This window comes from Xyrauchen texanus, chromosome 10 (genome assembly GCF_025860055.1).
Source record: "Xyrauchen texanus isolate HMW12.3.18 chromosome 10, RBS_HiC_50CHRs, whole genome shotgun sequence".
NCBI classification, from domain to species: Eukaryota; Metazoa; Chordata; class Actinopteri; order Cypriniformes; family Catostomidae; genus Xyrauchen; species Xyrauchen texanus.
Window position 1 is genome coordinate 28,389,119 of NC_068285.1, and position 16,021 is coordinate 28,405,139.

The window sequence follows — 16,021 nt, forward strand, 5'->3', positions numbered from 1 at the left end:
ATAACTAAGGAACTGGAACTCTGCTGACCCTGAAGCATTTACGGATCCTGTAAATAAGGCTCTGAGATAACATATTTTCTCAAAGAATATCAAACGTTTACCTGAAGTGGCTTAAATATGTTGTTCATCCTGATCGTCTAAGCCATTAATGTGATAAGTGTATCATACCTTAGAAAATCACAATATTTCCTCAGTGGAGAGATCGGGAATATTGGATCGCTCCTGTTATAATAAATACTGTGGCGCAGCTCTGCTGCTGACCCAGTGCTTCACTTGTGTATTGTTGTTTGTTTTTTCTTCATTGTTTTGTGTTATTTGTTTTGTTTATTTATTTATTTATTTTTCCTGTGCTAAAATTAGTACGTAAAATATGAAAATTAGATGCTTTATTTACTGGGTGATGGCGCATATGGTGATGTGGCTAGCAGCAGTCGGCATGGAGGTGAACGCCGTGAGTGGCATTCTCGTGTATAATCGGGAGGAACTTCTGTTATTAGTCCCCCATTTACGGAATAACTGCCTGAAAGTGGAATTGCCTGAGGATTGTGAAGACCTGCTTAGGAAATCCAGGACAAGGATATGCAAGAGAGAAGAAACGAGGACCAAGAGGTGGGGGTGCGCCAAAGGGTTAAAAGGAGAGGCTGCAGACGCGCTTTGCCTGTAATTACCTTGTCAAATGTACGGTCCCTACGAAGTAAAATGGAGGAACTATCATTGAAAGTTAAGTATGATAGTGATTTTAGACAAAGTAATGTATTATGTTTTATGGAGACCTGGTTAAAAGAAGAAATCCAGGATATCGACATAAGTGGATATACAATGATAAGAGCAGACAGGGATGAAATTGCGTGTTATAAAGCTATTGGAGGAGGTCTGTGTATCTATGTGGATAACAGATGGGCAACTCAATTCCAAATACATGAACAAGTGTGCACTCCGGATTTCGAAATTTTGTCTCTGTCTTTTAGACCTTTTTATCTCCCTAGGGAGTTAACAATTATTTTAGTATATGTTCCTGGACCGGTCTATGAAAAAGCCAGGACCAAAATAGCAGAAAGTTTTAATGATGCACTGGCCCGTTCATCTGAACAAACAGTATTTATTCTGGGGGATGTGAACTCTTGTGATCTGTCATTCTATCTACCCGCTCTATACCAATATGTGGATTGTCCATCTAGACTTTCTCACATTTTGGAAATATTTCTGATGGTTATAAAGCTATTTGCCCCCCTTCCTTGGGGAAGTCAGACCACAATATTGTACATTTATTCCCCAGATATCGGGCTAAGATGAAACAGGAGAAACCGGTTGTTAAGTACATACACCTGTGGACTGAGCAAAGCAAAGATCATTTGAGAGATTGCTTTGACCAAACCAACTGGCAATTGTTTTTTAATGTATGTGACAATGTTCATGATACACTATCACGTCTTGTTTAAATTTTTGTGAGAACAATTGTGTTCAAAACAAAACAGTATGTATATACCCAAATAATAAGAAGTGGCTCACTAAAGATCTTAAAATATGCCTTAATGAGAAACGTGAGGCCTTTATGAAGGGTGATAAGGAATTAGTTCGAGAGAAGAATAGAGAACTTAGGGGGGAAATTAAAAGTGCTAAACTTGAATATAAGAATCAAATTTAAAGTATTTTATTTTAAGGGTAATGCAAAGCAGGCATGGGAGAGTTTGAATGTTATGATGGGAAGAAAGGGGAAGATAATTTACACCACTCCTTCATATAATGCATCTTTTGCTGATGATTTAAATGTATTTTTTAGTAGGTTTGATACTGAATCTAATAGGGTTTGTTCTGAAATTCCTTTATATGAGAATATTACCCTGGAAGAATATGAGATTGCGTACTGTTTGTCTTGTATTAACCCTAATAAGGCACCTGGACCTGATGGGCTGACTGGGCGGGTATTGAAAGACTGTATTTATCAATTGACTGGGGTTTTTACTCAACTATTCCAGCTTTTGATAAATGCAAAAACAGTACCAAATTTATGTAAAATATCTACTGTCATTCCCATACCAAAAAAAACAGGACAAGGATTTTAGACCCATTGCCCTCACATCTGTATTGGGAAAATGCATGGAAAGAGTAATCATGACACATCTAATGAATTATGTGAGTGATGTTCTTTGCATATAGAAAAGCTAGAGGTACTGATGATGCTGGGTTAACTTTATATAATTCAGTTGCTGAACATGTACAACAAACTACAAACTACGCTAGGATTTTGTTTTTAGACTTTACATCAGCATTTAACACAATGAAAATCCATATTCTTATGATTAATTTGAGGATTAACGGGGGACTTATTTGGTGGATTAAAGATTTCCTTTCTAAACATCCACAAAGAGTGGTTGTTAATGGCAACATGTCTAGAACAATTATAGCAAACACAGGAGCCCCACAAGGAGCAATTGTATCACCGTTACTCTTTTCTTTGTATATTAATGAGTTTCCAATTAGAAATAAGGCTTTTCGTCTTTGCTGATGATATGGCTCATACCAAGAGCACATAAAAGCCCTTTTTGAGTGGTGTCAGCTTAGTTCACTTGTGGTAAATGTGGATAAAACAAAAGAATAGGTAATTACTGGAAATAAGCAGAATATTTTGAAGTTGGAACCTGTAATATTTTGTGGGAATCCAATTTAATTTGTTTGCAATTTTAAGATGCTCAACTTAGTTTTATAGAGAATACTGACAGCATCTGTATGAAAGCTCAGCAAAGGTTGTATTTGATCAGGAGGTTATATCACTTTGGTGATAGAACATAATTGAAATGGTCTATAAATATTTAGTTGAAAGTATTTTAACTTTTAACATGACCTTGTGGTATGGTAATTTGAGTGTTAAAAACAGGGTCAAGATTACCAAGATTGTAAATGAAGCCAGTAAGATAATCGGCAAGACACAGATACATCTGAATGATCTATATACATGTAAAGTCAAGCAAAAGGCTTTAGTGATAGTAGGGAATGTGTCTAACACTCTTCATGGTGAGTTTCACCTGTTGCCATCAGGGAGACCTTATAATGCAAGGGATCGATGACTTCTGTCTTGTTTTGTATGCCTTTTTTAATGTATATGTATATTTATATATTGTTTGTCATGTATTGTATGGTGAAGCCAGAGACAATTTTCCACAACGTGGATAATAAATTTAACCAAACAACCAACCAACCAACCAATGAAGCTGTTCAAGGCAAGGTAATGATAAAAATACTTGTCTCTTTCTTCTGTGCTAGCTTCTACACTGCTCCATCTACTATGATATCTTAAAGCTCTACCAGTCAAACAATTAGATGGCATACATTTTGTTCAGCAGAGATAAGATGTGTGCCAAAGTTGTTAATACTGCAAGTATTCAGCAATCTCGCTTCATTGCAGCGATTCATGCATCCATTTATAGTTGCTTTTTCGGCGATCTAAACACTTTAATTTCCATTAGTTCTAGGCATCCAGGGAGCATCCAGCCACCACATTTTAATAATGCCATTTTATGTTAAACGTGTTAATGTTAATAACGTTAATCTTGTTAAAGTTGCTAAGAATGAAGTGCATCACGCTGTTTGAATGAGTTTGAACACTATCAGGAAATGTTCAAGGGACAAAGACGTTACATCCTTAAACCAACAAATAGTCCTTAAAATTGTCTATTAGTTGGAGTATTTGATTTACTTAACATGGATGACATACTGTCTGTTTTTAAATAGTTAGAAAAATAAATCCTTCATAAATATCCAAAACTCATAAAAATCTATGTGAAGTGTGTAATGGGAGATCAGGAAAAGAAAAACCAAAGACATAGAGAGAGTGCAGTAGTAGGTCACAACTGGAGTTTTATCGATTGGGGTGAGACAGGATGTGTTTCATGGTTCTCCGCTTCTAGGAGAAAGAATGATGGGGTCAAAGGCCAGAGCAGGGCAACCACAAAATTGCAACTACACTGAGAGCAATGCATTATCTCACTGATACTAACCCTAACACAGCACAAACCTCCCCAGATAGCAAAAAATATCCGCACGGCTTCTTTTTGCCGCCGTCCCTAAGCTATCGGCTATAGGTGCGTCCCACTGGCGGGGATGAAACGTTTGCCGCCGAATTCGTCACTCCCATTTCTTGCGAGATGCCGCAAGATGGTCTTCATTTTCTCTAGCGGTTGCCTCGGGCTGATCGACCGCGGGCGGCTGGCGGCAAGCCGCTTTGAAATACAAGGATTTCTACTCTCAAAATCGACCAGCCATGTTGGCTATTATTATTTTTTGCTCCAAACCATTAGGGTTTATAACAGAGTCTTGACTCTTGATTCCATGATAAGGTAAGGTTTAGGAAATGACATTTAAATTACTTTGAAACTCTGAAGCGATTATACAGTAATATATGTAAAATATATTGAATTATTTTATGCACTTGAAAATTGTTTACATTTCTTTGATTGCTGCACATTTGAGACATGCACCAATAAACCAAAAATAATTCCTTTTTGTAAAACTTACTTGGCAATAAATATCTTTATGAATCTGATTAGGTTTTAAAATAGATATTTAATTAATGGTATGAACAATTTAGCAGAATAAATTGATGAAGTTAGACTTTTCACGAATGCCTGACTATCAGTGAACAGTGAAAGACATCTGCAACATGGCCAAAATCTCGGGTATACTTTAATTTTTTTTATTAATTTGCAACCATGGTGATATCTGTCATAAACATGAAAATCCCTGTTTTGATGTGAAGGATAAACTCAATGAAAAAGCGAAATTATCCTCTGGTTTCACAGTTGCGCAGAAATTTCGTTTATGTCTAAATTTTTTCCAAACTCGATTTTTTTTGTTATTTTACCTTTTACAGGTTTTGCAATTATGACCTGTACAAATATTTAAGAAAGTGTTAAAGTCCCTGTAAAGGCAATAAAAAAAAATCTAAACGCATTATAAATGTTAAAAATGTATTGCTAAAACACATTACAAATACTGAACTGTGAAGTTCCTCTTACGCCATATCTGTTTCCGGTTTACTTGCGCGTCGCCCAAAATGTCTGTTTTTACTCGATGTCTCCAGAATCTTCCGAAAATACGCGTCAGTGATGTTCATCGCATTGTTGATGCCTGGTCCCCTGCTCCGACAAGCAAGAAGGACAAGGGCTTTAAACTCTACATATCAAGTTATCTGCACAACTACAAGGGTAAGTATTTTAATCTAATGTGGTGTGCCGGCAGATAGCGGCTAAGCTAGTTCGCCACGTGTTCATTTTGTATGTAAGGTTAGTATAGAAGCTTGTTTTTTCTTAGTTTTAAAGCAGACTGTTTGTTAATTTGTGTGATAATTGTAATATAAATTATATTAACTTGCTCTCCTCTCAGTTTCTAATAAAGATCAGGGCACAGGTGAAGTCACTGTCAGGGCATTGTGCTACAGGTCCAGGAGGAAAGCAGATAAACCTCACAGTTTGAGTGTATGGTGAAGCTAGAATTGATAAGACCGCAGTTACAGGCTTGTTACTTTAATAGCCCGATGTTCCTGGGGACTCGGCTAAGGTTATTCATGTTTAATGTAACTCAAATCAAATGAAAACAGTTATTGTAGGCAGGTAAGTTTCCTAGCTGGTCCCTCCGGGTAAAATTAGTTCTTATTCAAGTTTTCAACTCAGTCATTCGTTTAAGATGCAATCTTGTGTTATAAGTATTAGGCTATCATGATTATAAAGTGAGCAAGCTATATAAATAAGTATTTAATATAATAAAAGTGTAGAGCAACAACCGAGGGTGTAAGGTAAAGGCTGAATATTGTAGATTTATTACAATATGTTGCATGTTTGAATTCAAATACCTGTGGATATGCAGGAGCACACACTCTACAAATGCCTGACTGGAGATTTGCCTGATCTATCCGTCCTTCAGGTGAGTAGGGATATAACAATAGCAAATTTCACCGTACAGTATGATATATCAACCAAAATATGTATACCAATATTTCATTATTTTCTTTTTCCTCCCCTTTTACAAACAAATATTCTGCTTCAAAGAAAAAAATTAAATTGATGTTATCATAAGGGTTCTTCATTATGAACTTGTATGCCATGCATAACACACTGTGGATAGAAATTACAGGGAAAGTTACTGGTATGATAATTGTGGTTATATTATATTACTATTATATTTAGTGTATTGCTAATCAATATATTGTTACTTCCCAGGTGACAGCGGCTCACTTCAAGAGCAGGTGTAGCAAGTTGGGACAATGTTGAAGACATTTGCTCGCACTGGGCAATCAGGTACAACTTGCAAACAACACCTGTGGTTGTTGGTTTAATTCCCACTGGGGCCACCTGTACATGTAGTAGACCTAGATATAAATGTGATAGTTTAGTAGTTGAGGGACCAGGACTGACTACTTTATTCTTTTATTCTGGGAACCCCTGTAGGTACAGATCAAATCCTAATGCTGCGACGTCTTGGAGTTTGGCGATGTTGTGCGTAGCATGGACAACAAAATGCTATGCTGCAACATTTCAGTGCCAATGTGTCTGTTGGAGAGTTATCCCTGCCAGGGGATCTGTTACTCCCCCTAGACACCCAGGAAGATTTGGCGTTGCTTGACAACAGTTTGAGGCAGGATAAAGAGCTCCAGTAACGATTTGTAAGTGTGCCGATTTCGTTTATAACGCCATAGGGTAATCTAAAAAGTAAAATTAAGATCGTACACTGCATATTCTACAGTCTGAATCCACAGCCTGTCACATTTTAAATTTATGAGAAGCTTCAGAGAAATGTAATTTGTAACATGTTTTTTTTGTATTTTCAGCTTCGATTTTTGGCAATCAAATGTGGGAGGGACCTTAAGACAACCGTGTGGCGAATGCTTCAGAGTATCTTCTCTAATCACCTTTCCATCAATACAACCTGGACTGGTGTAGGGGATAAAGCATGTTTTAGAGACATGTTCCTGAAGACCATTGTTCAAAGTAAGTTGGATATTTTTTTATATTTAAGTAGATGTGTATGACCTTATGCCATTCAAATGGAATGACAGATCTTTATTTTCTACAGGAGCCATCCGGAAGAACCCGGCAACCCAGGATGCCACTGATGAGGCGATCCAGGTTAACGTTACGCGTTACCTGAAAGGAGCATCTGAACATGAAGGTGGAAAAAGGCGCTGCACAGCTGAGAGGGACCCACAGCCGACCCCTTAAACCTAGGCTGACTACTGACACCCCAGCATCACTGACAACTGGAACCCTTTCTTTATCCTGCAGTCAGTAACATCAAGACCCCTAAAAAAGCCTGCTAAAAGTGTCAGACTACACTCACCCAATCCACACTGTTCACTGTGGAAATTGCTCTTTTTTTTTTCTTTTTTTTTTTCTTTTCTCTCTTGACCCTGCTTTGAGGGCAGCTCCTTGGATGAATATGGGATGGTTTGTGCTTTTATACAGGTGCACACGGAATCACTGAAGATATGCCAATTTGCACTGCCTCATTCTGGAGGTCGGGGAAAACCGGTGATTCTTAGCCCACTACGCCACGCAGTCCCCAATCTCTCCAGACATTCTGATTGGCTGTGTTCTCTACAGCCAGATTTTCTGCTGTTAATTATATTTATTCCCACTTGTTGTCATGTGTAAGTTGAATGTCAAAATGTATATTATACCTGTTATCCTGCACATTCCTTGATACCAAAGATCTCAATTATTGCATATACAATTTGCTGCTTATTTCATTGTTACAGTGCTTAACTATTCTATTTTTAAATATAGCTTGTAAATCCTAGATTATACATCTAATACTTGATATTGCACATTAACTAGTACCAAAAATTCTACTTTCATTCCGTCACACAGTGCTTAACTGTTATTCTATTGTTAAATATAGCTTGTCAATCCTTGTGCCACAGGTCAGCATTGCGGTTATAATGGTATATTCTACTCCAGAGCTTTACTCTAAATTATTACCACTTAACCTTTTGTTAGAAATGACTTGTAAATATGATGTTATACCTCAATTTATTTGGTATCCTGCACTTTCTTTGGTACCAAATATCCTCATTGCTTATGTTTCCTGGTAATTCTTTTCATCCCAGAGATGACCTCTTTATATTATTAACAATTATTGTAAGTGTTACAATAGTGTTTTAAAAAAAAAAACATTTTTTTTTTTACCAAAATTGAATTGGAAACCTGCATGTTCTTTAGTGTGTGTTTGTGTATGTTTGTATTTTTCTGTTATTTATATTTCAGTGATCTGACATCTTGTTTCAATGACAGTTACTGTACTTTGAAATGTGGAATTAAAACGCCAAATGGAAATTTGTCTGGTTTGATCAATCATTATTCTTGATAAACTGCACGCTATAAATATATATATATATATATATATATATATATATATATATATATACAATAAGCGGCGGCAGATCGCTCGAAAAAAGCGTTTGCCTCTGCCGCTCCGCGGAAGGTCCGCCTTCGATGTAACGGCGGCGGAACAGCGGATGGCCAGCGGGCCGGACGCGGAATGAAGGTGGTAGGAAGGCGGCTGCCGCTTTTAAAAAGCAAACGTGTTTGCGATATCGCCATTCTGCCGCTTCTACTGCCGCCGGAGCACCGCCAGCGGCCCGCCGACTTATTGCTATCTGGGTCAGAGCCCCACAGACCAGATGGTACATTACTGCCACTGCCAGCTCGCTCACAATACTTTCTTTCTGCCACCAAGAACATGTCAAAACATTGACTTATCTGTAACTCAAACTACCTTGCTGAACCCAAAATGCTATTAAAAATTTGCTAGAACAGAAATCCTTTTTTTTGGTTGTTTTTTCCAACCTGCCAAAATTATAGTATGATAATTCACACATCTTGGAATACTCAAGTTTATCTATAAAAAAGTTGTATGAAGTAATACAGTAGGGCATATGAGGGAGTGTCCCAATGATTTTTTTTTTTATTGTCTCATAAAGCTATGCTGAAGTTTGCTATGCCAAAAGTCTGACTGATTTAGAAGCAAGCTGCTTGACATGGAAACACAAGCTTGTAAACTTTTTAATGCACTTCCCTCAGGCCAGTGTGAGGAAGTTTTTGAATGCTTTAGCTATAGGCAAACTGAGTTAAACTTCTTGTATCTTAGGCTGGATTGAGTTTCTTTTTTTTTTTTCAACAGGGTAACCTTCATAAACCAAGCTGAATCAGCATGGTACAATTTCAATACTTGAATTTGCAGGCAGACATAGTCTTAAGAAGGGAACATTTGTGACATAAAATTTTACCTGGGCAGGGCACCGTGCAGGACTCTTGTAGGATTATCTGTTTGTCTCCATCCACTGTCTGTTCTAGGTCTCCACACAGCTCCTCATCAACCATACTACCCTGATCCTTCCCAGAGCCATCAGGCACAAAGCAGGACACATTCCTGAACCGTAGACCCTCTCCACACAGTGCACCCTAAAGCAAACATATAATTATCACACTATTGTCTGCATTTAGACAACAGGTATTTTGTATTAGATTAATGTTGAACTCTACACAATAACACTTCCTTTGATTAAAATAAAAGTAAAGAGACAAAGACAAAAACAAAAAACATCTTAAAGCAGCCTAAGCTGGACTTCAGTTGATCTAGCTGGTCTCCCATCATGGTTAAGCGGGTGTTCAGCTGATTTAGCTGGTGTTCAGCTGATTTAGCTAGTCAGCAAGCTGGTATCTCTGCTTGACCAGTTGAGGGGTGCCCCAAAATCCTCTAAAATGAACAAACCAGACCAGCCAGACCAGTTGGGGTACCATCTAAAACCAGCCTAAGGGTGCCCAGCCCGATCCTGCTAAAAGCAAAGCAGCATAAACCAGCCTAAACTGGTTTTCTGGTTTTAGCTGGTTTGGCTTTAATTTGGTTTACCAGCCAGGACAAGCTGGTCTTCAGATGGTGCATTTGGTCTTCAAGCTGGTGTTTAGCTGGTTTGGCTGGTCAGCAAACTGGTCCACCTGCCCAACCAGTTAAGGGATGCCCCAAAACCCTTTAAAACTAGCAATCCAGACCAAACAGAGCAGGCTAGAAGACCAGCAAAGACCAGCACACCATCTTAGACTGTTTTTTTACAGCAGGGTTTTCTTTAGCATTCTAGACCTGGAAATTGCAATAGTCTTTGTGATTATACAAAAAAGGGCACAAAAAATAATCAGCATTGTTTCTCAGTGCAGTGTCTGCCTCATGTTTTGGACTGTCATCTACCTATATAACTTTTTCATGCCTCCTGAAAATGTCTTAAAATATAAGGCACAATTGTTGCAATGCTGCATAAGACCACTGAGAGTTGTCAGAAGACTCGACTTGGAGACAGGCAGCAGAGAACAAAGGGTAGAGTCAATATTCTCTCACAGTCTGCATTTTGACAGGGGCATGAGGTAGAAGGGGGAGAAAGAAAGAGAGAGAAAGGGAGAAAGGGAGAGTCTGTCGGCTTTAATTAAACCCCTTGTTGGGCCCTGAAAGCCAGACTGATGATAGCAGGAAGTCGACAGCAGAAATTCTCGGGAAAGGGCAAAGCTGTAGAAGGTTAAGGGATATTCAGAATATATATTTTGTATTCGCACATTAAAAACTACAGTCTTTGTCTTCTGGAAAAAACATACTCATGAATTATCTTGCCACACAGATTTTGACCAATCAAACACTCTCTGAAAAAAGAAAGACCCTCCCCCTAATGCCACCTACAACTGCATAGTAAAAAGGCTCATGGCTGTGACGTATCTAAAGCCTGTTGACTAATTACATAAAAAGCCATAAGTCCTTTAATTTGTCTCGCCCAAACTTCCGTTTTCAAAAGAAAATATGTTGATTTCATGGGGTCTTTATCTTATCTTACACTCCCCAAACCGATTCAAAGAATTACCTCAGACTTGCAAGGAGACCAAGCAATGTATCTCCAGCTGTAGCAGGGTTTAACAGGACAGGGTTTCCACTGTTCCAGTTGTGAGGAACATGGTCTTCCATCTCCCTGAGAGGCCTGGATCACAGTTCTCCTCCTCCAGAGCTTTCCTATAAGAAATATGAGAAAAATACAGATTTATTTAAGTTATTGCACTTTAACAGCTTGTTAAAATTTTAATACCTTCAGTATTTGATGTTTGTTCAGACACTGTAGTTCTAAGCTAACATTTTGAATAAGCAATGACAAATGTTATTTTAAATTCATTCAAACAATGGCGGCAGAACACCCTAGTTTTCCAGATGCACGGCATTTTTTATGTACATCTTGCACTCTAACCTCAAGCACACAGACTCAAGACTCATTGAATGAAATAAAGGCTTTTACTGTAAGTGAATCATCTCAAGTTACACACACTATCACAGGTAACTCAATTCCTCCCCAAAGGAGAGCCAAAAAATGATGTGTGACCTGAAACTTTTTTTTTCTATGTTGTAATGTTCTTCATGTCTGTGAATAATTTAATCAACCACGCATTTTTCGAGCCTAATTCCAGGTCCTAAAACCATTCGGAATGTTAATCTCTCTCTCTCTCTCTCTGTGGAGTAGAGACACTTTCAGGCAGAATGCATCCTGCTGTTTAAGAGTGGCGCCCAGGGGAGTCTTGCAATAAAACTCTGTCAATTAGTCGTAGTCTCAGTGTGAAATGCATGAGCGTGAGTCTGCCACACCCTTTTCTTACTAGAGCAATTATTTCACATGGCAGGAGGTACAACAAAGAACCAAATAATAGAAACTTATAAAACATGAAAATGTGCATTACTGTTACTCTATGATCTTAAGAAGCCCTTAAAGATATTTATGTGTTTTTCCTCAGGGCAAGAAGAATATTTTTTTGAAGGGTCTAGAAATCTGCAATATGCAACAACTGGCATGCAGTGCTAGTCTTGAAATAAAGACCACTGACCATTTTGCAGTAAAGTAGTGGCTGTTCCCTGTCAAAAAGCTACACTTATGATGCTGTGCTGAATTAACGCTTTGGGAACAACTTTAGGTGTGATCAGCTGTGAATATGTGTGCAACACGTCAATGAAAATTGACAGCAATTTAAAGCCTCTGCTGGTGACATCATTGGATGCACCTGTAGCAGGGCTATAAATAGATGTGTCACAGGTGCATCGTCAGATCTTTTGTCTTCAAATCACTCTGTGTGTGTGTGCTTCATGAGCCTGTCAGAAACTTTCTACATTCCTCTGTTAGGAGTTAGAATTGTTAGGCAGTGTGCAGAAACCTTTCTCTTTTATTTAAAAAAAAAAAAAGAAAAAGAAAAAGAATGACAGATAAACAAAGCAAGCGGTGTGTGTTCTCATGTTTACGCTCTATGGCTGAAGCGGACCAGTTTTGCTTTGTGTGTTTGGGGGTAGAGCATGCTGCTCTTGCGTTGCGGCAGGGTGAGTGCAAGCATTGCGATCTGTTTACAGTCAAAATGCTTCACACTCGTCTCACTTACTTCCAAGAGCCAGCGCCCACTCTTTCATTGTGGGGCTCTCGCATAGATCTGGCAGAGGAGCGAGAGACGGGTCCGTCCCTACCGCTCGCTCTCTCCCCAGATCCAGCTGATCCTTCTCGTGAGCCTGAAGCGTGCCTCGGCGCCTCTTCGGTTCACAAGGGGGACGCTGAACCTCTGTATATTCCACGCACAATAATAAAGCGGCTGAGGTATTACTTGAGGTGGTTACTTGGGCTGTGGCCAGACTATAGTTAGACTGGTCATGCAAAAAAGAGACCCCCCCCCCCAACACTCCAAACTAGAAGACAGATTTCTGTCTGGTGGCCAAAAGTAAATAAATAAAAAGGGAAGGGAACGCTATATCAGTCCCTTCCTTTCTTCTATGAACTCCATAACGAACGTTCTCATTCATGGAGGAATCCTTATACTTCCCGTGTCTTTGTGCCGTCGACGTTGACATATTTGACAATCGTGGGTGCTGAGGCTCGGGGGTATTCGGTGATGCCGTCGGTAGAAGAGACACTTGTGGGTTATCTCTCGCCTGGCTCGGCATCATCACTAAAGAGACCCACTCTCCCCACAAAGCTGTGCAGGACCACCTCCACGCTTGTGGGGAAGACTTATCAGGCAACAGGTCAGGCTGGTGCTGCCCTGCACACTATGGCAGTGTTACAGGCGTATTAGGCTAAACTTTTGAAGGACCTGAGTGCGGGCACCACAGTCGATGAAGAGGATTTCTCTGAGCTTCGTTGAGCCACGGATCTGTCTCTCTGCACGACCAAGCAGACGGCCTGCGCCATTGGCCGGTCTATGTCTGCTTTAGCCAGCATAGAGAAACACTTATGGCTTAACCTATCGGGCATCAGAGACAAGGATAAAACTTTCCATCTCGATGCCCCGGTTTTGCCTTCTGGCTTATTTGACGCTATGAATATAGTTATCACTAGGTTCCAGGAGGCAAAAAGTCACGAGGAAGCCTTCAGGCAATTCCTTCCTCACCACACTCAGGGGAAGGGGTCGTCAGCCACCCAGCCCCGCCCGGTCCTTCTAGACAGGAGACTCAAAAACAAAGCGTGGCGAATCGTGATCCCCCTCGTAAAGACTGGGGACCGGTTTGTTGCCCTCAGCAGCCCCCAAAGCAAGACCTCAGGGCAGTTATTTCTAGAAAAAAACACCCTGATGGTTTTGCACCCAGCTTTGTGGGGGTAGCCCCCCCCCCCTTGGGACGGGTCACGTGAAACATCCACCTGTACCCTCCTGATACCCCCACGAAAACGCTCCATTCCCGCCGCCACTGGTTTTTTGGGAGTTAGCAGTTTCTAGCGAAATGTTGGGTGTTCCCCAACATTTGGGTGTTGCTTCCTGCCTTAGTCCAGGACACGGGACACTTGACATCCCCTCAACAGTAAGTGTCAGAAACGATACCCATCTCAGAGAACCTGGCAGCATGGAAACTACTGCCAAGTGGTTCTATGTGGATCCTACGAACAGTAGAAAAAGGCTACAGAATTTAATTTGTTTGCCATCCTCCGCGTTTCAACGGCATGGTTCCACTACCGTGAAACCTGAGCAAGCATGTTATTTTCATTCTTCCATTCGGTCTAGTCTTATCACCCCGCATATTCACAGAATGCATGGATGGAGCACTGGCTCATTTGCGACTCCGGGGCATCCGCATTCTGAATTACATAGACGACTGGCTGATACTAGCACAGTCACAAGAACTGGCATTACAGCACAGGGATATCGTCTTAGCTCATCTGGTTTCTCTGGGGTTGAGGCTCAACGCCAAGAAAAGCGTCCTCTCTCCCACTCAGAAAACGACCTATCTGGGGATCGTATGGAATTCGATCACAATGCGGGCACAATTGTCTCCCGCTCTAATCGAGTCCATTCAGAACATCCAGAGCAAAGTCAGGCTAGGCCAAGGTTGCACTGTTGCCTGAATGGGAGCAGATTTACTGTCCAGACAGAAAATACCGACGGGGAGTGGAAACTCCACCCCGAGGTTGTGGAACAAATCTGGGTGAGATTTTACAGGGCAGATGTCTCTCCTCGACAGCTCCCCTTGGGCGATTCCGGACAGGAGGGACCTTCTGTCTCACGCTCAGGGGAAAATATTTCATCCCCGGCCAGAGCTGTGGAACCTTCATGTTTTGCCCCTGAAGGGTACCAACTGAGGGACACTGGGTTTTCAAGTTAACAGAGCAGCCGCGGCCGTCTACCCGGGGACGGAGGAGCCCGGGCGCCTGTAAACAGAGGATGGCCTCCAACCACGAGGGGAGAAGGGGCTCCTAACCGACCACCTGGAGAGGTAAGGGCTGCTGCCAGGGGTGGAAGAGACCCCTATCAGCCGCTGAAACAAGACGGGTTCTGAGACCACCGACCGCGAGTGGGGAGGGTCTCACTGCCGACTGCCAGGGGCGGGGGAGACCCCTTCTGTTCCCCGAGAACAGTTAGAGGGTGGAGGAGTGGCCGAGGACCAAGCTACGGTGTATCAGAGAACCGGTGAGTACGTTTTTTTTTCATCTCTCTCTCCTCACTCTCTCCCACTGCCACTCCGCGTTGGCCTTTTCCCTCTCTTTTAAATTTTACAAAAGGATTTTTTGGGGGGTACTACACTGTTACAGGAAGTACCCCCTATTTTAATTATTTTGGTTTCCCTCCCCCTGTCCCCTCCCAGATTCATTAAGGTGGGGATGACCTGCCGGCAGACGGGGCTTTAGGGCATGCCCTCCCCCAGGGAAAGAGGGGGGGTGGGGGGGCAGGGGGAGGTTGTATGTCAAGGACCCCAGCCAGAGAGAACGGGGAGGAATGTGACAGGGCAGAGGGCGGGGCCGGGTCGTGATACTGCACACCCGGTCCCTTATCAGGCTAATTAAACCTCCAAGAGGGATAAAGGCCGACTGTGGACGGTGGTGCAAGAGAGAGAGAAAGAGAGAATATTTACGGGCAGCTGACCGTCATGTTTGTGTTTGTGTCTTTTGTTTAAGTTTTTAATTAAAATATTATTTATATTGTCAAGCTGGTTCTCGCCTCCTCCTTTCCATTGAACTCCATTACAGTAGGTTTACATTTATGTTTGCATTTTATTCATTAAAAGCCCACCCCATTATCGTTTACCTCGATATATTCCACCCTGACCATTTAACTGGATGGACATCTGAGTTTTCTGTAATTTAGCCTGACAGGTATGTTATAAAATATTTAAACATAAAAATACTTATAAAATGTGTATTACATTTTTCAAAGGATTCAAGGCCAAAAAGTCACCGAATTGTAGAAATTACCCGTTTACCACTTAAGGTTACCAAGCCTATAAGTAGGAATTCTGTTATGCACTGCCACCTTAGTCTCACATAGCCAGACCTTTGATTATACGACACAAGGTCTGGTCCACGTTGCAGCTTATTTTGACCAAGGACTGCCCACAGAGACAAGCACATATTATATATTATACTAGATTTAGTTTAGTTTTTTGGATTTTCTCCCCTTTTCTCATGCCCAATCCCCAATGCGTGCTAAGTCCTCATAGAGGCGTAGTGACTTGCCTCAATCCGGGTGGCGGAGGACGAATCTTATTT

The 16,021-nt window shown here is 41.0% G+C and overlaps 1 protein-coding gene across 1 annotated transcript in view; it reads right to left on the bottom strand.

Moving 5' to 3' along the window:
* LOC127650710 (thrombospondin type-1 domain-containing protein 7A-like) overlaps positions 1–16,021 on the bottom strand; it is a 192,103-nt gene that overhangs the window by 21,945 nt on the left and 154,137 nt on the right. The window contains exons 21-22 of the mRNA XM_052136306.1: positions 10,892–11,037; positions 9,278–9,452 (exon numbers count right to left, since the gene is read on the bottom strand). Of these exons, the coding sequence (XP_051992266.1) occupies positions 9,278–9,452; positions 10,892–11,037 (321 nt within the window). The remainder of the gene's footprint in view (positions 1–9,277; positions 9,453–10,891; positions 11,038–16,021) is intronic.